Below are 22,311 nucleotides of genomic sequence, written 5' to 3'. Positions count from 1 at the left end.
TTTTCGTCTCTTGATATGGACCATACCTAATAGCGGCCCATCACGCCTTCCACATTGATTTCCAAGAAGATTAGTAGAGGAATGCAACATTAGGAAGAATAACTACAATAACATCATTAAAATACCAACTTTCCTAATATACCTATCCCTCTTGTGTCAATTCCAATTACTAATTCCAATTCTAAAGACCAAAGGCCAAAGCTAAAAATTCTCTCTACCTATGATAATATCTTTCCAACTTTATGAGTGAGAAACTTTCATATTACAGTAAAAATAAAAAATAAAAAAAAAAGAAGGCTGATCTATCAAAGTGTTTCTCATTAAACTTCAATTCTCCACCCAACCCCCTCATATGACCCTGAAAACATACCTTGTAATTGATCAAATCCAACTGATAACACATCCACTCCTATAAAGGGATCTTCGAGCAAAATTTCTTTACAACTGTGCATATATCGACTGCAAATAGATAAATCAGATATGTATTACAGCAGCCCAAAAAATTTAACACTTTCCTAAGGAGGGCTTCCTTGTATTTCGGCACTAACACTAATGCTAACTCATCTTTGGGAGGAGGATGAACTATGAATGATACATGCTGAGCAGGATCAGATAACAGTCCATACGTCATTGGGCGATACAGTGCAAAGAGTAAAAATCAAATGTGACTGAGATACATGTTTATATACAAGGAAACAAAGGGCCCATCCTCAGTATTTGCAACTTGGAATTATATTGCACATCAAGGAGTCCCTCAATCCATTGCACAAAAGCCAGATTATCTGGACCAAAAATTTCTGCCTAAACTGAACAATAGAGAAGAAATTTATTATTATAAATTATACAACAGCAAAATGAAAACATGTTAACAATTTGAGCTATGCCAACACTTACAGCCGTTGCCAATTAGCTATACTACAATGCTCATCTTGGTCGCCAATAGCCAGGAGCTGCAACAAGAGTCTTTTAATCACCGAACATAGGAAACTAAGAAATAGCAAAATCAAAGCAGGACCAAACACTCAAGTGAAAAATGAAGACATGGCACAAACCTCTTGCAGCCACTGGTATACTACCATCACAAGGCGGTCCACCAGACATGTGATTTCCATGGTGCATTGGACGAGGAGGAAATCCCCACCCATGGTTAGGTGGTCTCATTGGTTCACATGGACCTGAAAATGTTGGACACAAGTTAGGAATCTGGAAATGCATAAATCCCAAAAACAATATTATAGTGTCTTCAAAACACCAATAAATCGTAGATTATTAAATTTCAAGGTACTTGGCTGTCTTACTGGGGTATGGAGGTCTAGAATATCCCCAGCTGTCTGTCAACTCATGTCTCGGCTGCCTAACATCGTGGTCTCCATAAAATTGGCCACCATCTACATTTTGAGCAAAGCGGGACCGGTCATAGTAGGGTGGGGGTGCAATCTCCCTTTGTGGCCGGACTTGTTGATCTGGCTGAAGGTAAGAAAATTGATTGGATGAGGATGGATATGGTGGCCTGGCATTATAAGCTTTACCGTACAAATTCCCATCCATCGGTTGAAGATTATTCCCTGGTGCCACATGATTATGCATTACAGGATAGGAATTGTAAGAGCAGCTAGTTGATGTAGGCATCTGCATTGGATGGTGCATTCCGGAAACCGGAGGTCGTGCTGACATTGCTTCTTGCATATTCTGCAACCAAAGAGATACAGGCATCAAATTATAAATCAATAACCAATGACAATAATACATCCATAGAGAAACTTGAAATAAGAGAATAAAATAGATCACTCCTAAGGGTAAGTCAATAAGAAGGTTTTGGAGTGCAAAAGGATCCTAAATCTCAGAACCTCATAACCCCAAACACTATAAATCACAAAAGACTGTATTGTAAGGGTCTGCATAATATACACTCTATCATCCCATTCCCACCCAAACTACACACACAAGACACAATAAACAATACATGATATACGTAGTATAACTTTTAAGGGAAAAAACCTAATACAAAAATAAAGAAAAGAAAAGAAAATTTCAAAAAAAAAAAAAAAATTAAGAGATGAGGGGATGTACACAACCGACCCACCATCAGGTAATAAAAGGAGCACAAAAGGGAGGGGGTAAAATAAAACATCTTAAATTGCATATATAGTTTTAAACTTACATTTCTACCAACATGAAGCTGTGAATCAACATCCATATGAGGCACATTAGAGACATTAGGAGCAAGTGGTGGCGGTGGTGGTGGCGGGGGTGGCGGCGGTGGTGGCAGAGGTGGGAGTGGGGGTGGGGATGAAGGTAAAGGAGGTGCTCGAGGAGGAACATCATGAGGTAATGGTGGAACAAATGAGGTAAAGTGCTCTTTACAATTGTGTGCATCAAGAGAAGTAGCAGTAGAAGTAGCAGTGGCAGCAGAAGCAGTTGGATCCATTTTAATATCACTTGAGGGCGCCACATCCTCCATTTCAAGCTCGCCATCAACATCCTCTAAGATATGTCTGTGCTTCACGGTTGAAGTCGCAGGAGTCTTTTCCTGCGGCTGCGGCTCTTGATATTTAGAATCATGCTCAGGAGTTACAGCCTCAAAACTCCCTCCATCAGAATCACTCCCATAATCTTCTTCCTTAAGCATACGGGGCATGCAAAATCCAGGAAGCTGAAAACTTGAATTGCTGAAAAAGATGGGGAAAAAAACCATTTAATATCTTTACCATTCAGCACATTGCAGCTAAAAGATAAATTAAACACTAAAAATTTATCACTAGCAACGTTAACCAAAGTTTTCAAGGGACCAATGCTGCTAGAATTCAAAATTTGTCCAGATAATTACTGAGTCCAATGGTGTAATATTTTGTTAGAGATCATGCCTTATTCCCCTTTTCTTCCTTTCATCATATATTATCGCATATTTAACAAATTAATAAGACATCCCCCTTCATTCCCCTCAAAAAAAAATTATGAGGATCAACATGGAAACTATCATCAATGAACAAAAGTGAGCACATAAAATTAAGAATCATCACTAAAAAAGGCTTCAAATTACCCTTCAACCATAATCTGGTTCCATTTGGTGCCTCTACAATACCCAAAGGACTCCATGCACTCTAACATTAGGATAGCAATATAGAAGGGAAAGGAAGTAAAGAGAGGAAGGGAAATAACTCTCCTGCGCTTTGTCCCTCTGCAGCTAAAGGATCCAAACTAAATGCAATACGACTATATACCAAAATTGTCAAGGGACCAACTCAGCTAAAGTTCAATAATTGGCCAGATAAATAGCCAATTAAGTAAAATTCCATTAAAAATCATGCCATTAGTCCACTTATCTTCCTTCCATCAAGAAAACAAAGCCGCAAATTTAACAAATTGAAGGCAACCGCTATAAATTAACCATTCAATGAAAGGAGAAAATATTAGGTAGTGCAATATAATTCAGTTAGTGTCTCGAGGTTAATAAGTTAGTTGGAGTAACATTAGATGTATGGAAATATTTTAAATACTGAACGAATGTTTTAATTTAGCTTAATTAAGCTAAATTGGAAGAAGATCTATCTATCACATGTGAATTATCATTTAGTTGGCTGTAATTTCCAAATTATAATCAATCAAACTCCTCCTCCTTGCTTTATTCTTGCATTTAAAATTTAGTAAGTAGCACAACAAACCATATTGGGATCAGCTTATTCACTGTTAGCAATCACCATTATTGTTTCTATCAACTGGTTTCATTTTGTGCTATAATACAGATGAAGCCATATATCTAAGAGATAACTACTTCCCTTACTCAGATAAAGAATTAATTGAACAAAACTACATCCTGTGAGCATCTTTCACATTGTAAATTTGTAATCCAATGCAAGCTCTGCTTAGCAAAGGCATTTAGTGGTTTGGGCCTTTCAGCATAAAGACCAAAGCTATTTATATGATTTTAGTAGTACACGTGTAATATACTTTTGAAAGTGGCAGTTTGCATTAGACCCTATAAAATATACTTCTACTAAGATTCAAAATCATATTTGTTATAGACTTATATTAATAAAAATCATCAGATATCATAACATAGCAATCCCCCCGCCCTTCCCCCCCCCCCCCTATAGTCCTCATTTTTTTTCTTTGATTTCAACCATATTCATTATCTTTGACCCTCTATCCATTAAAGCTCTTTTCCCTAAATTCTAAAGGTTGGGACTCCCAACTTTAGTAAAATTAGTATAGCAAGTTAGAAACCTAGAATAAAGTTAAACTTCCTATGTTTCCCAATACATGCAGCATGTTGACTTCCACATATGTCAATGCACAAATTTCATTATAAATTTTAATATAATACAATGAAGCTAATAAAACAACATTATGGATAATTTGAATAGTAAAACCTTGTTAGATTTTAATTGACAGAAAATATGAACTCATCAAGTTTCAAAATTAGATTTTCTCTATTTCGCATTAATAAAATATGTGAGGCAATAAATGGGTCCCACAACTCCTACCGTATACTTGCAAAATGAGGTATTTTCTTAAAGCCCAGACTCACCCCATCGCTAAGTTGTGCCTTGAGCCTAATACCATTAAGACGCAACTTTTTAGCAAAAACCAATCTAGATGTTTTGGACTCCAAGCTTTGCAAAAATACAATATTAAATGCTATTTCTTGAAGAGTAGGTTTCAAAGGAGGTGAGAAGCAAGAGGGAATTGAGGAAATTAAAAAAAAAAAAAAAAAAAAAAAAAAAACACACACACACACACACACACATAAATACAAAAAAAGCAAGCGCATCACACTTGAGGTGATGAAGCCAACATCTCATAGCATGAAACTAATATATGTAACAATTAGATAAGAAAACTAACCACAATTTCATCAGAGCTCTTAATTTCAACACAAAACCAGCAGCAGCAACAACAAAAAATTAAATAAATAAATAAGCTTGTGAATTATGTAACCATATTTGACTCCAACATGCATGCAAGTCATCCAATATTTACAATATACTTCCTCTGTTTCCTAATATTTGCAAACAAACATCTCAGTAGGCATTTTGAAAAAGATTTTTAAAGGGTAAACAAACATACTTCCTACGTTCTTTTTTACTTGACCCGCTTTGACTTTTACACTATTCACCAACCCACCTTTGACCGTCTTTTGTGAATTATAGGTAAAGAAAAACATATTCATGTAGGATTTTGTTAGAATCGTCTAAATAAGTACTATCACAACATATAACTTTTATAATTTTTACTTATAGAGTATTAAAATTATTGATGGTTAAACTTGTGCATTAGCAAGCGTGATAAAAGAAACACGTCAAGTAAAAAAGAACAGAGGAAGTATTAGTTAGTCTATATAACTATAACACTAGTAAGAGAGTGTATTGGATTTAAAAAGTTAAAAGCAACGTAATTTAATTGTCCATTAACCTTCTCCAATCTAATGACTTGGTGTGGAAGGAGTTAGCAAGGATATGAAACATATGGATTTGCGCGAGAATGAGGTATTTGATCATATGGGATGGAGGAGGAAGATTTTTATGAATGACAATACAGAATAATAACTTTTAGTTCATGTAGTCGACCGCAATTATGGGATTAAGGCTTTTGATTGATTGATTAACCTTTTACAATCTCTTGTTAAAATGTGTTAAATAGAACTTGGTTGCAAGTATTCTGAAACGAAAAAAGTATAAAGAGGTTGGGTGCAATTCTTTAACTACATAAATAAACAAAAGCTTACCATATCAGTATGAGATTCTTCAAATTTGTGAACATTCAACAATAATGTGAACAATTTACAATAGTCATTGAAAAATGACTACCATAACATTTAAAATTAGACATTTGTGATTTAATTATTGAACTGTTTTACATGTTAAATTAATTAGAATTCATTTTCCTTATATTAGATATTCAATTAAATTTTTGAAAATTGATAAAATTCTAAATAGAGATGAGAGAAGGGAAAGAATGAGTAATAAAAGTTGTATTAAATCCATTAAAAAAACATATTACATAACAACATATATATAGTGCAAAATAACTAAGCTAGATCCCATGATCATTGATCATGCTAACATTAACCCACTAGATTAATCCACTACTATTATGACTCCACTAACATTAAGAGTTAACTAACCACTAAGGCACTAATAATTTAAAGGAAATATTCCACCAAAAATAAATTATTCTAATTTGCAATTTTTATTTCAAATTAATTTATGAAATTCAGTTTTAATTATTAAAAAATATAATTAAAAATCAGAAAAATAAAATATTTTTTTAATAGTAAATAATTAAATTGATTTTTAATTAATAAATTAACATTTAAAAATAATTGAAAATCCATTAAATCTTAACCGTTAATGTTTAAAAATTTTGGATGACAGTTTTCAAACGACAACCATGAAATCATTCTCAAATCTGACGCTTTTACAAACTCCCAAAAAATTGGATCCTTTGTCAAAAAAAAGAAAGGTGCATTCGTGGCAATTGATGAATAGAAACTAAAAATTTGGAAGAGTAGATGGAATTCGAGGTTCTCATGTAAAGGTGGCTGAAAACCACAAGTGTTAATCTAGGAGAGCAAGTTTCCCAACGACAACCAGCCACCAGTGAACAAATCTGTTTATTCCAATTAAGTATCGCTATTGTTGCTAATTATAATTTTTAAGAAAGAAAAAAAATATAATGTTATGTGAAAATGTGCAATCCCTGAAGACTCGCTACTATGCCAAGTCCATACAAGGCCTTGAGGATGTAAAAGTCTGTATGCTTTTAAAAGCATTTAAGCCACCTCTAGCTATTATCTACGAGAATATTTTATCCCTCTTACTGTTTCAACAGTCTCAGAGCTTCAGAAGCAATTTTAGGGCCTCCACAATTTATTACTTTCTTCCTAAGCTATTCCAAGAGTTTCAAGAATGGTAAAATGCACAATTGGAACATTTATGTGCAACTTAGCCAGTGAACAGCATTCCATTGACCACCTAGAATTATAGTCCCACTGAATATCGGGAATCTTCAAGACTTTTAGGTATAACTTAGACCATTATTACATTCCAATATAAATAGTCTTTTTAGTTTTTATGGATGTTGCAACTTGCAAGTATTGTTGAAACATTCATTAAAAGAATATATTGCAAGTATAGAGAAACAGAGGAAATATGTTATATTAATATAAATCATCTTATCATACATAAGTTGTAAATGGAAGTTGTACTATCTTTTTACACAATGCATACACAATTTAAACAGGTTTTTGGCAACTCGTTCTTATCTAGAGAAAAATTGACTATGAAAAGAAAAAATGGAGAACTTATTCAACTAAGAAAATTAATCACATGTACAGATGTGGACAGAGAGTAGAATGTTACCTCCCATACTCATCTACCAGCATGCCTTCCATGTCTCGTAAAGGATCATCAAATGATCTCTCTGTCCTTGACATGCGACGAGAATAGCCACCAGTAGAAGAGGAACAATTAAGTGAGTCAAGCTCCCGTATATGTTGACAGATAATGGATTCTGGGAGGATCCTTCTTTCTAGCCAAAGCCGTAAGACCTGAAACAGAAGATAGATTTCAAAATTGACCATGCTTATGATAGTATTACAATTGCAGATAACCAGAACTGAACTCAACATCAGCTGGGTAAAAAATTATTGTTGTTAAACTTGCCTTCAAGCATTGCCTACGATTTTCTCTCCCAGCTTGACCAGGTGGAGCAGCAGCTGACAACATGCGTGCAAGGTTTTCTTTGACAGCAGATATATATGTACCACCAACTTCACCTGGATACAGAAATTTTAATTCACAAAGCCAAAAAAAAAAACCCACAACAAGGCATTGCAAGCAATCATGCTACATTTAATTATGCAAACAAGCAAAAGTACTTGCATGACAGTAATAGTGATAAAAACATACCTTTCAAAGCTCGAGAGCATTGAGCAATAGAATCCACAAGGAAGAATAGATCTACTCGCCGGCGCATGCTTGACTCTTTCTCCAAATAGAGAGCAAGAAGATCTACCACCTACTCAAACTCTTAGTCAACACTGTAATACCTCTAAAAACTACAAATATAGATAAAATTTATAAAACTCCATCCATCAAAAAGTGATAATCTAAAATTCACAATTTATTGTCCTCAAAAACAGTGCCATTAGTTTATAACTATTAAAAAAAATCCAACTCTTCATACATGTATAAATTAACTGACTGAACCTTTGAGACAATATGGCTATCACTTAACCCATCATGACATTGTTACAGCAGAACCAACATTTATGATGTTCGGCTATTGAGCTAAATGTGGGACCAGATTTCAACAAAAGCAGAATGTAAATGTACTGAATACTGAGTATATTATACATTATTTTAAACGAAAGCAACCTTCTATCATACACCTGTGCCTCTGAGCTTGGACTTCCGGTTTGAAAATTAAAAAATATTTTCTAGCAACTATATACATGTAAACCCCCATACAGAAATAAATAAGGAAAGAAATAGCAAGAAAACTTCAACCATATGCAGCTAACAAGTTCACAAAGATCATTAAAATAAAATATTTGAGAGTTGATCATACCTCAACAGCACTGCCAAATTTTACACAATCAACTGCGATTCGAGTTGCCTTGCCTATGCTCTCTTTAGTTCTAGTCAAAATCCCAAGTGAAAATTCAAGCGAAGCAAGAGTAGCTTTTACTTCTGCTAGATTAGTTCTTTCCCCTGACTTAACCTGAAGACACATATCAGCATCTAAAACTTTACTTTCAGAAGCATCTGCAGCTAGCCTGGCAAGAGGTAACTTGGAATCAATGGCTTCACCCTCCCTACGCAGAGAATGATAACTGTTATCTGAGGCAGCTATAAGGTTGTTTAAATGAGAAACATGCTTCTGCTTTTCTACTTCAGCGGGAAGGGTAATTGTAGTTTTACTATCATCATTTAAATCATTTGACCGGCCACCAGATACTGCATCATGACATATTTGTTGTGAAGCATTCAATGGCGGTGATGAAGAGGCATCCATTCTTACATCTGTTGTACTTTCAACTTCGTTCAGAGTTTCACATCTGAGATTACAAGCCAAAGTAGCATACAATTAATGAGATAAACCAGCCCCAGAGACGCAAAACTTAAAGAAAATAAAATGAGCAACAAATGAGGAAAAAGTGATCAGCAAAATTACTTACAAACTAACAGCTTCAGTCATTTTGGTCATTACAACCTTCAAATTTTCATTTGTTGCAAAATTTTCAGCCTTTCCATTACAGAGACCTACAGTAGTACCATTACTGCATCCAACATTTGTATCTTTATCTTCCCCTAATTCAGAGTTTACTTCCTTTCCAGATTGCAGCTTATTCTCAGGCTTGTTACATTCTGTCCCACATTCATCCATTTCTTCTTCCCCTACCTTACTTAAGACCTCCAAGTGAGGCTGAGTTAGTACAGTAGACAGTGATTCTGACAGCCCTGACTCAGGAACACTACTTAAAAAGGCTTGTGAAGCCTCTGGGAGGATTTCGTCAGACACAATAGTGATCTCTGTCCCACTGGGATCTTTATTTTCTAAACAAACAGTCACTTCCTTAGAATTATCTTTGGATTCAGTCTTTTCAGTGTCCGAAATCCTGTGAGGTGAATCCAACATAGACACGTCTTGAAATGACGTGGTTATTACTTCATAACTGGTTGGATCAGAAATGTTAGAAGGTCCAGCACAATCATCATGGAAAGTATTATTACAGTTCAAGGAATCGTGATGTGATTCCAGGTCATTGCCTGCTTCGTCACTCTCATGCATATCAGAGTTAATCTCAGCAAGAGGGAAATGAGACACTTCGGTTTCAACTGGTGTTTGACTCTCTTCAGCAGCATTAGCTGACATGGCTTCTAAGGCTCGATGAAGGCGCTTAGATGGAGGTAAGGCAGCTTCACCATCAAAGACACAGCCAAACGGGAGATTTGTCTTAGTCTTCAAAAGCTGAGGCTTATCTTCAGGAATGTGGATACAATTATTCACCGGTGAAAATGCTACCGGCTCATTTACAACACAGGAGTCAATTTCCTTTTGAGTCTGTGACTTATCCTCTGCAACCTTTAGAACATTATCCACAGGCGACGACACAATTAGTTCATTCACAGTTAACAAATCCTTAGGTAGACTGATATCATCATAATCCATGGAAGTACTTTTAGGCAGATGGATATCATCACAGTTCAAGGAAGTACTTGTAGGCGGATGGCTATCATCACAGCTCAAGGAAGTGCTTGCTACCTTACAAGCACTAACTGGAACAGACCCTAAGGATTTTTCTTCAGCCTTCACAAGAAAATCAAGCTGCTGATGCTCTTCAGCTAGCATTTTTCCCATTCGAACTCTAGCGCGCTTTACTAGGGGTAAGTGTTCATCACTTTCATCCTTGTGATGATTTTCAATCAATTTTCCACACAAGGATGGCAACGCCATATTATCTTTTAGGACCCGTAACTCATTACTAACTTCATGATCAGATCTTGAAGTAGATTCTAGAACATCATTTTGAATTCGTTTTCTTCCTGAGTTCCTTTTTTTTCTCACAACAACGGTCTTTGCATGAAAATCAAGCCTTCTGCTCAATTCAAGACCTCTTACAAAACCTTCACTGAAAAAATCTAATTGGTCACGTTTATGGTCAGATTCAATGGCACTACCATCATTATTACTAAGGTTCTCAGAGTCAGCCATAGCAATTTCAGATCCATTATCTTCAACGGTTCCATTGGAATTACAGATGGGTGAATCCTCAACACTGGGAACATTCAGATCAGGTGATCTTTTACTCCTCTTGGCTCTTCTCAATGGACCATCTAAAAATCCATTTAAACCAATATCATCCAAAAGATTACTATCACAACATTTCAAATCACCATTCTGTAGACCACGCGAATGAAATCTCAGGGAACTTCTGGACCTTTGAACAGACACTTTCTTTTTGTTAGCAGACCGTTGAGGCTGACTGCTTCTAGACTTTTTTCTCAAAGTATAAGTATTAGGCATGGAAAAGCTGGGTCCAGCAGCATTATTATCCTGTTCTTCTGATGCCACAGTTTGCTGTGTTGATTCTACTTCTGTAAGCGCTCCAACATCTTCCAAAGCAGTACCTGGTTCATCTTTTGGTCTACAAGAATTAGGTGATTTCACAGTGGAATTATGTGTTGCATCAGGAACTCTTGCATTAGATGCATTAAGATCATCAGTTACAGCATTTTCAGCAGAAGCACCGCCAGAGCTCAGCCGATCATTCTGATTATTTTCCTTTAACTTCTCATAACAATCAACAATCTCCTGCACAGCTCGAACAAAATCAGCACCTCTTCCTTGGCGCTTTCCCAGAAGAAATTCTTTCTTCTCTTCTGTGAATTCTTCCACATCAGCAGGGTTGCAGAAGGCTCTGCATTTAAGGAAGAAGATCACCACAATTACAATTCTAAAATGCATTCTATACACAATCAAACTAAATTAAACGCAGCTGTTCAAATATGAACTCACCAAAACAAGGTCAATACAAAGAGCATACAACTTGCCCTCATGTCAAGACCAGTGTTACCTAACAAGTGTCCCCCTTCCCTCCCCATGAACTGCATAGTGAGAACACGTGTACTGGTATGGTAAAACAGACTAATGTAACATAATTAGGCAGTAAATTGCGCTCTGCATACCCGTTCTGTTTTAAAGTGGACCAAAACTTGTCATAATATACAAAAGGCTGGAAACAACACTTACAAAAACACACATATTTGTTTCCCAAAAAATTTATCACTTCTACAAGCTTCCATACTCTCGTTTGTGTTTGGTATTCTTTCTTTTTTAAACTAAAGCTATCCAGCATTCCCAAAATGTATGCATAGTTTTGACGCTTACAAAAAAATACCCAAATCAAATTAATTTATTATTAGCCTTAGAGTAGAAAGGTTCAGAAAAAAGAATTAGTTATCCGCTCACATCAACAATTTTTCCCACAGCTCAACATGTAACATCGTAATACTCAAAACTATAGAGTATATAGAATATAAATATATGAAAGATAAATTTAGATATAGTATGTCAGATTTTGGGATATTCCAAAAAGGAATAACTAGCTTGGAGGATGTATACCGCCTATTGTAAATTAAACAAAGAAATAGACAAAAGAGAGTAAAGAAGGCTCTCAAGAGTAGCTTGTAATCACCAAATAATGCTATAATTGTACAAAATATTTCAAAAAGGATTTTAGTGCATTTCCAACAATTTTAATAATGAGATCATTTGATCAACATCCTTGATACTCTTGTGAAAAGATTTTAAGAAAAAACAAAGCTTCAATATTTAAAATAAAAACCATCTTTGTTCTGAATAAAATCAAAACTGGAAAAAAAAAAAAATGATAAATAACTAAGGGCGTGTTTGGCATCCGTTTTAGTTTTCAGTTTCCTGTTTTTTTTTAAAACCAAAAACCAACAACAGGAAACAAGAAAAAGGAGTTTCCACTTTTCTGTTGTCAGTTTTCATAATTATCATAATTTTAATAAGTTTATATAATTTTTGATTCATTATGGGACTCATATCATATACTTTTAGAGAACAAAAAACCAAAAAACAGAAAACCACAAAATGCCAAACGAACCCTAAATTATCAACGCCCACCTCTCCAGCCACATACATGCTTAAATTAAGCTCCTTGCTTTGAGCATCTATATTCCTACCTGACTACCTTAAATCTCTGGAAAAAATCATGCAAGATCAATTAGCTTGAATAAAAGATTTCTGTTGTCACTATCACTCTTAATTGTATGTCATCATGGCATTATTAATAATGTCAGCCTTTCCTTCGAGCATCAGATATACCAGCTTAGTATCCTTTCATTAATCTCACTTTTACTAATCTTCTAAAACAAAGGAGCAATTTCAATTGAAGGCCAGAAAACTATTACGTCAACATTTAATTTGCAATTTTTCAAACACGCAAATTGGATTATCATCACAAGTAGAAAGAAGATTGCAGATTACAAATCATCATAGGTGCTAACATAAAGACAATTTTCCATCTCCGCAGCAATCACGTAACTCATATATCATCTCTAAATAGAAGGCTATAAAGGGAGGATGTCAGGAACAAGATATTATAAAATATGGTAAAGAGACAACTTAAAAAGGAAGAAGTTCAAGATGCCTAATAAGGAGAGGGAAAAAGGGCACCTACAAGAGGATGAAAAAAGTATACACATAAGAATATGCATCACATGAATTTACTTCTTAGCTAAAAATATGGTTTTGTGGTTGTCAAACTACATAGATTTTGGATATGATTAAAACAATAATAGTGGATCTTGTTAGGTTTATCTAATCAGTATATTCAAACGAACAACATTTAATTGTTTAAACCAATGCATATATGCAGATATATATATGATCAAAGGTACAAAGGTGTACATTGGATACTGTTAGGAAGACAATATTACAGATTTCATTTAGACAACAAAGCTAATAAGTTTTGTTTGGACCATATATGGGAAACTGTATTACTTTAATCATAATTTGATAATATGATACAAGGGGGTAGCCTGTTTAAAGCCTCTCCGTAAAGAGGTTACATCCTGTGAGCAAGTTTTATATTTATTCTGGCACAATTCTAGAAGCTCCTCTACGTGAATAGAAACATACATGTCTAGCATGAGTGATGGAGAATTAGTACATGGTGTGATACACTTATTTAACTCATCGTAAATAGATGTTCAAATAAGGGTTGATAATTTACAATAGCTTAAATTAGAATAGGCTCTAATAGGAGTTAATAAGTTCAAATTCAGGGAAAACAAGTTTTACTAAGGGTGTCTAAGGGCTACCAAGTTCAATTTACAATTAAATAAGTTCTAATAAGTTTAGGTAAGCACAAATTAGTTCTAATATGTAAAATCAAGTAATTAAAACACATCCTAAGGGCTTGTTCTGATTACTGATGAACTGAGATGAAAACTTATTGGAGCTGAGCTAAACTGAATTGAATACTTTATGAGAGAAGGAAATTAAGAATTGTACTGAACTTATTGGAGTTGAGTTGACTGAAAATAAGCTAAAGAGAACAAGTCCTAACATGCCAAAAATACCTTATCAAACAAGGCTAACAAATATTCTTTTTGGAAAAATAAAGGTAAAACAGTATATACTTCCTCTATTTCTTCTTAGTTCACGTTTCTTTAGTCACATTTGCCAATGCACATATTCAATCGTAAATATCTTTAATTATCGATAAATAAAAATTATAAAAAGTTGATATTTTGAAAATATACATTGTGACGAATCTAACAAGATCCCACTAGACAACATTTTTCTTCACACATAAATCACAAAACATGTAAAGTATGTGAATAATGCTAAAGTCAAAACGTGTCAACTAATAATTAAAAAACAACGGAGGTAGTATAATATTATGAAACTTACTCAAGTTAAAATAAATTTTTCATATATGCAAGAATTGCTTTAATCACTTTGAAGCATGGGCGGATACACAAAATGCATTGAGGGTATGCATGTGCATAGCCTAGATAGAGAATTAATTTAAATCGCAGAGTTCATTAATTCAACAAGGCAGTTAATTCACAATTTAGATTAAGCAAAGTGCCATGTTTAACTTGCGCAATTGCTATATTTACTAACATTATCAATTTTGTATCATTGTGGCACTTAGCACCTAATGGGCTATTGGAGCATCTCATATTAAATTATTAATGGATTATAAATCATAATAGTACTCATTGTTGTTTTCTTTATATGTTTTTTTAGATATACTAGTACTTGTAAATTCTTAAAACCTTTATTAAGATTGAATTTTTTTATTTTTTTATATCAATCAAGTAAAAAAATAATGTAATTATAGTGATTTAATCTTAAATCTTTTTTTGCAAGATCATGTCAAAAATATATACTTCATACAAAACAATCTTAAATCTTAGTCGTAAATTAATTGATAAATAATTATTTTTCAAAAAAAAAATAATAAATAATTGAGAAAGAAAATATGGCTCATCAACTGATGCGTATATATCAATTTTTATTGTGTGTTATTGACTTATAGTGCATACCGTGTATAAGAATCCTGGATACGCCACTACTTTGGAGCATCCTTGGCATCAAAACAAAAGCAACTTATAAAGGAGTCCCAGTTCATATTTGAGGTGCTAAGAAAAGAGGGGTGGTAGTCGCGCGATTACTAAAATCAAATGGGGAAGTTGGCCTTCATCCGTAAAGGAAAAAAAAAACATTAACAAAACCTCTTTAATTTAGTGCTGAGGATTGTTCTATCCTCTCAGCAACACCCATTTATTTCTCCAATTGTTCAGCATCCCGTAAATTAGGGTTTTCTAATATTTAGGATTTTTTAATTGGGGTTTAAATTGAAGTATTTTCATTAAATTAACATGGGGCTATTGCTTGAATTATACTTTTAACACTGGATAAGATTTAATTTAAAAACTAAAAAAATGGTCTTTATAAGATTTTTAGATCCAAATATCAATTTTTCGCGCTATTTAACATAAAGCGACTAAGGCGTTCAGTTATGCGCCTTGGATGAGGTGCACGCCTTCTATAGGTGCTTGCATCTGAATTGGTTAGATCTCCTGCGCCATGCGCCTTTTTAGAACTAAGATTGGATGTTCATAAGTCACTAAGAAATTTTGCAAAACATATGAACTTTCATACCCCATGAAAGATAGGAGTAACCCACTAACTTTGTATCAGCATACAAGAATGTTGATGAAACGACGACAATTCGAATAACATGTTCTGCACGTGCAATTATACCAAATAGATTGGACTTAATTACAAAAATTTGTTAAGATAAGAGCTTGGCTGTAAAAATTCTAATGACAGTGGCACGTAAGCATTGTAAAACATACTCACTTTATCCTAAATTACACACAACAAACTTAACAAGCGATGATGTGGTGAGTTTGGATGGAAAGAACTTGACCATGAGTGAAAGGTTTTAAGTATCTTAGGTCAGTCATACAAGGAAAAATGGTGACATTGATCACGACATGACCTACAAGATTAAGTCGAGGTAGCCTAAATGGAGAACGGCCACAGAAGTGTTTGTGTGTTATGTGACTGAAGCATTCTCTTGTAGTTTAAGGGGAAATCCTAGTGTTGCTCAATGTTACAAAATGTTGGGCTTCTAAGAAGGATCACATTAAAAAGATGAAGGTTACGGAAATGCGCATGTCAAGTTGGTGTTAAGTTGGATGTGCGGGAACACAGTAAGAGAAAAAAAGATAGAATCAGGAATGAGGTTATTCACCAGAAAGTGGGTGTGGCAAGGCATTACTGACAAATTAAGGGGAAATCACCTGTGTTGGTTTGGGCATATAAGACGAGGGTGCATCGGTACGAAGAGTAGAACTATGGAAGGGTTAAACAAGAGAGAGGGAGACCTGAAATTACTTGGTTAGAAGGAGTTAGGAAGGATAGAAAGTATTTGGATTTGCATGAGGAAGAGGTATTTGAAAATAAGGGATGGAGGAGAAAGATTTTTGTTGATGACTACAAATATACTAACTTTTGGTTCTTGTAGCTAACCCCACTTATGGGATTAAGACTTTGATTGAATAATTTTGATTTTTTGCATTATTCACACACCATTTTGACCAATTTTATTTTGCTAGTATTGAAAGAAAATGTTACCATGTAAGATGTTGGGTTTGTTTTAAATGCATATTGTCCAAACATTAAACATTTATAATTTTTACTAACACACAATTAAAGATATTAGTGTGTCTAATCAAAATATTGAAAGTAGATACAACAAAAAAAAAAATTAAAAAATCTTAAAAAGATATCTTAGTTGACCTAATTTAAATTAGGCAAGTTAAATATGTCAAGATTTAGTTTGAAGACTTTCATGAGATTTTAGAGCTTAAACAAGACTATCCAAGTTGAATTGAATTGTTAAAGAAGGCCATTTACACATAAAGGTGTGTAAACAACAAAAATTCAGCATTTTAGTATGGAAAATGGTGACAAAAGTATAGTTTTAACATGCATTATTATAATTAGGAAGTGATTATTTATGTTTAGTTTTTTATTTTAATTTATTATATTATTTTTTAATATAATCCTAACAATTAAAATCTCATTACGAATTATTTTTTTATTTTAATTTATTATATTATTATGGTTAGGAAGTGACTATTTATGTTTAGTAGTTTATTTTAATTTATTATATTATTTTTTAATATTATCCTAAAAATTAAAACCTCATTACGAATTCTTTTTTTAAAATTTTACAAAAATAATAAAATACAAATGCCTCCCTTTAGGCTTGCTTCGATTTCTAAGAACCTTTATATGATGTCCAAATTATTAGCCTCTAGCTTTAAATGTGCTTTCTCTATAAGCAATTGTGATTCTTCTTTCTAATCCTTGCTTAAATAATAACCCTGTTTTTTTCACTTTTCTACGTTGTGCCCCAACATATATCACTTTCTACACTGTAACCTCAATATATTTTTTATTTCTATACGTTAACCTTGCCGTTAAAAAATTCCGTTAGTGGGGCCCACTCTCCATTATTAATATTTTTTATCGATTTGCTCGTTGAAAAATACTCTGTCAAAGGTTTTAAGGGCTATTTTGTCCCTTATGGATCCAAATTGAGCCCAAATTTGGCAAAAAAAAATAACGTAAATGCCTCGTTTTGTGTGTTAAAATGTGAACGCGTAAATCGAGACATTTCTTAATAAGCAAAACGAGGCATTTACGTTATTTTTTTGCCAAATCTAAGCTCAATTTGGAATCCTAAGGACTAAAATAGCCCCCGAAACCTTTGACGGAGTATTTTTCAACGCGCAAATCGATAAAAAAAATACTAATAATGGAGAGTGGGCCCCACTAACGGAATTTTTTAACGGCATGATAACAGCAAAGTTACCGTATGGAAACAAAAAATATATTGGGATTACAGTGTAGAAAGTGATATATGTTAGGGCACAACGTAGAAAAGTGAACAAAACAGGGTTACTATAAAAAAAAAACCCAAAAAAAAGGGAAAAAGAGCTTAACTCTTTCTACTTGGTTAAAGCTATTTCATTTAATATAAATACATAACTCACACAAACACCTAAACAAAACCTAAAGTGTAAATTGCATGATATTGATGACTCAAAAACCCATGATTAAAGCCTATTGTGCATCAACTAACAACCAAACAAACAAGCCCCAATCATGGTGGAGATTTCTTCAATAGACAAGTGAAAAGTCAAAAAAAAAAATCATAAAAAATACATTCAAGATACTAAGTGTCAATAATAAAATACACCAAAGCATTATAGTCTAACAAATTCAAATTCACATCCCAAACATTTAAACATCAAACAAATACTCACATTTGCTTTGTTCCAAAGAAATAAACAAGTACTTTCTTCCAATCACGAGAATAACCCCATTTCTCTGGCTCACTTACCTAGCACCAAAAGGTAAAATTCAAGTGTTAGTGATCAATAGGTCACACTACCAGAATTATACAGCCCAAGGCAGCTTAAATAAACAAGAAAAATGAGGCAAAAGGGGATTTATTATGAAAATGAGTACAGCATGCCAAAGCTCAAAATTTTAACACTATGCAAGCATTAATTCCATAATTCAACATTAAAAGGAAAAAGTCTTTTTAAGCTTCCAAGCTTTCCTCATGTACCTTTGGGCAATAAACATCTCCCAATGCCTCACGTGTTATAAATTATGCTTTCTTTCCATATAGAACAAAATATAACCTCCACAACCCTAACAAAGTCGCCATTTCTCTTCAGATTTGATACAACCACCAAAACATCCTCATTTATGGTAATATGATTGTTACATATCACACAAATATAACAAATCAACAAAATAATCCTATTTATTGTGAATAGTTGCTTCCATCATGAAATCACTATAGAAAAATATTACGTGTAAACAGTGGTAAACAGTGGTAATATATAACCTAAATACAAGTATCCATGACAAGTATATCCAACATAACATCTCTATAGAAACAGCATTACATATTTACATGTATTTGGTAGTATATACACATCTATCAATACAGTCAATAGCCATGATCAACAAAACAACTAAATTCACATTTTTGTTTCACTTTAATCAATCCATCACATCGCCCCCAAATTATTCCGTTTAAAAATAACAATGCAGCACCTAAAACCTAGCGAATAAATGAAGGAAATCTTACACATGTTAAATGATCAGGTTTTAAACTTTCTATATTTGTGAAAAGAATTATTTACAAACCTAAACTCTTATGGGATGGTAGCCAACAAGATAAATTTTGGAATACAAGATTTGCATACCAACTATTGAATCCAACCAAAAAAAGTGTCATACCCAAGAAATGCTTAAGCCATGAAACGATATTGGTGGATAGCCTATTCACAGGTACTAACCAGGATGCTTCTCTCTCAACAAAAGTCTAATTTCAATTGAAATTGTGTAGATAAAGGCATAAGCAATAACATCCATGAACCAACACTCTCTACAAATCTAAAGGATCACATCAAAACATTTCAAAACAGCAAAGAGACAGAGTGAAACATCAAATTAAGCAAAAAAAGAATAAAAACCTTGCTTCCTCGTACACCTTCAACTATTTTTATTAATTGAAATCCTATATGTTAGCTAATGAAGAAAGTTTCCCCTTTTGATTACTTCTACAAGTAAAAATGAACCTCCATTGATCAACCATCATGATCTGACAAGAAATCGAAACCCTACGAGTTCCATATAAGTGTATGATTTCACTTAAACCACAACCAACATCATTGCACAATAATACACAAGAAATCAGAGGGTAAAGCAAACTTCTCTGCACCTAAACTGGAACATACAATCAAAAAATTAAGAAGCGACAACAACCCACATAAACTTAAATCACCCACAAGATCCACTAATTAAACTAATAAGCTAAAATCCCTGAATTTCACAGAAAATAACATCAAACCCAGAAGTTCAAAATTCAAAATTCGAAACAAAACCACTAATTACCATAATTTATAACTACCCATAAGCCCCAATAGAAGATCAAAGCAGAAAAACATACCGTAGCCGGCCAAGCCGGAAAACCTTTGACCTTAGCAAGAACAAGATCGCCGACATTCCACTGCCGGCGAGCCGCGGCAGCAGCAGCAGCCTTACTAGCGCCCTTCCTTCGACTCGGCGCCATAGAAAAACCAACTCTCCCCGATCAAAAACCCAAAATTTATTTCAAAAATTCAAAACCCCACTCTCAATTGACAAAAAAGAAAAAGGAAAAAAGGGGTATAGAAGCAAGAAAACTCTCTATGTCATGCCAAATTGAAAATCAAATTAGGGAAGAAAAGAAAAAATCGAAGAATAATTCGAAAAGTGATGCGGCCACTCGCTGCTTTGGCGGAGAAGCGAGTAGCAGGAACACAGTCGCTAGAAACACCAGAAGCCGATGAAGTCGGGAAATTCCGAGGCATTGAAAGTTGTAAAAGCCCTAGAAAAATTGGAAAGGAAATTTGGGGAAATTGAATTGGAAAATTCAAACTCGAATTTGAAAATTGAAAGTGAAATTGAAGAAAAGGGGAGGAGAGAGAAAAGGGAGTGACTGCGGTTGCAGATAACCCTAAACAACAACACAGAAGAGAAGAGAAGAGAAGAGAAGAGGGGAAGAGAGAGAAAGCGAAAAAAATTAGAGAAAGGGAAATTGAGGGGGAGTTAATTTTGGGGATGGTTTGCTAACGTGCGCCGCTCTGAGATTTTTTTTTTTTTTTATTTCCCCTTTTGGGGGATGGGGAAGGAAATGCTCATGGAGGTTAAGAAGGTAAAGTTACTAGAGTTTGGACTTACTATAGTGTGTGTTGGGGTATTTAAAATGGATTTAAAATGCACTAAGGCTCAAAACAAATCTGCTCTGCTTAATTTTTAAATAATAATTATTAGTAACAACAATAATAATACTTAAAATTGTATTGATGATAATAATTTATTATTTTGAATAATTATTAATATTTAAAAATAATTATCAATAATAATTTTTAATAATTCAAACTATTATGAATTAATATTTAATAATATTATTAATTAGTAATTTCTAATAATTATAACAATTTTTTCAAAAAAATAAATAATTATAACAATTAATAACAATTTCTTTTATAAAAATTTGATATTAGAATCACAATGTGTAGAAACATTTTATGTGGGAGTTGATTGTTAGTTCATTGAGTTGAATTATTTTTCAAATTTTCCCATACATTTTAAGAATTAAAAAAAAAAGTTTCTTTCAAGTAGTACTCTGTATATTATTATTATTATTTTTAGGGTTAAAAATATATGATTAAGACAAATTTATAAGTAAAATCATTAATACTCATTAAATCATTTTATTTTAAAATTTTTGTGAAATAAATATAAGTAAAATGTTGTCTTTTATCTTTCTACTATTAACATATGTTAAATATGGTACACATATACTTATGTTTTCACTCACCTTAATCGTATATAGTAATAGTAATAGTAATAGTAATAGTAATAGTAATAATAGTAATAATAATAATAATAATTTTCATTAAAAAAAATAATAGTAATAGTGGTGGTGGTGGTGGTGGTGGTAGTAGTAGTAGTAGTAGTAGTAGTAGTAGTAGTAGTAGTAGTAGTAGTAGTAGTAGTAGTAGTAGTAGTAGTAGTAGTAGTAGTAGTAGTAGTAGTAGTAGTAGTAGTAGTAGTAGTAGTAGTAGTAGTAGTAGTAGTAGTAGTAGTAGTAGTAGTAGTAACAACGACAAAAACATTAATAATAATAACATTAATAATAGTATTAATAATAATGTTGAAATCTGCTCTGCTCTGCTCGGCTCGGTTCGGCTCGGCTCTGCTCTGCTCTGATAAATCTGCTCTGCTCTGCTGAAAATTAATCTCCCATAAGCTCAAAAGAACAAGGCCTAAGTATATCCCACTATCAGGTATAGAGCTGAAAAAAATAAATAAATAAATAAAATCATTTAGTGTTAGAAAAACTTTATTTGCTATTTTAATATTGTTATTTTAAGTTTGAGCTTATTATAATAAAATTAATATTGTTACGTGTTTCTTCAATATTGTTTTCAAGGTGTCATTTTGCTCTTTTTAGTATCACTTATATATTAAAAGGCTAAAGGTTTGTATTAGAAATAAAGTGTTATATTTGCATACTGTTATTGCATAAGTAAAATCGATTATTCAGAAGACAATACTGTTATTATAAATTAGAAACTGTTAAGGTACAAGAATTGGTACCAGAATCATACGATTAAA

The 22,311-nt window shown here is 33.4% G+C and overlaps 1 protein-coding gene across 1 annotated transcript; it reads right to left on the bottom strand.

Annotated features, from left to right (window-relative positions):
* Positions 1 to 353: 353 nt before the first annotated feature.
* LOC110724976 (protein HUA2-LIKE 2-like) lies at positions 354 to 20,740 on the bottom strand. The gene is made up of 12 exons (XM_021904457.1): positions 20,096 to 20,740; positions 18,393 to 18,469; positions 9,182 to 11,425; positions 8,572 to 9,061; positions 7,911 to 8,019; positions 7,665 to 7,777; positions 7,362 to 7,549; positions 2,162 to 2,669; positions 1,299 to 1,689; positions 1,053 to 1,175; positions 895 to 950; positions 354 to 806 (listed from the first exon to the last, which is right to left on the bottom strand). The coding sequence occupies exons 1-11, from the start codon at positions 20,216 to 20,218 to the stop codon at positions 925 to 927; spliced, it is 4,392 nt and encodes a 1,463-aa protein (XP_021760149.1). The 5' UTR covers positions 20,219 to 20,740; the 3' UTR covers positions 354 to 806; positions 895 to 924.
* Between the last annotated feature and the right edge of the window lie 1,571 nt (positions 20,741 to 22,311).

Source organism: Chenopodium quinoa, unplaced genomic scaffold (assembly GCF_001683475.1).
Source record: "Chenopodium quinoa cultivar QQ74 unplaced genomic scaffold, ASM168347v1, whole genome shotgun sequence".
NCBI classification, from domain to species: domain Eukaryota; kingdom Viridiplantae; phylum Streptophyta; class Magnoliopsida; order Caryophyllales; family Amaranthaceae; genus Chenopodium; species Chenopodium quinoa.
This window is presented reverse-complemented; position numbering and strand designations above follow the sequence as displayed.

Excerpts from the sequence above, each read along its gene's own strand:
- LOC110724976 (XM_021904457.1), bottom strand. The coding sequence starts at position 20,218 with ATGGCGCCGAGTCGAAGGAAGGGCGCTAGTAAGGCTGCTGCTGCTGCC. Across the intron at positions 9,062-9,181 it reads ATGACTGAAGCTGTTAGTTT|ATGTGAAACTCTGAACGAAG; the intron begins GTAAGTAATTTT and ends TTGTAATCTCAG. Across the intron at positions 2,670-7,361 it reads CTGGTAGATGAGTATGGGAG|CAATTCAAGTTTTCAGCTTC; the intron begins GTAACATTCTAC and ends CATCTTTTTCAG.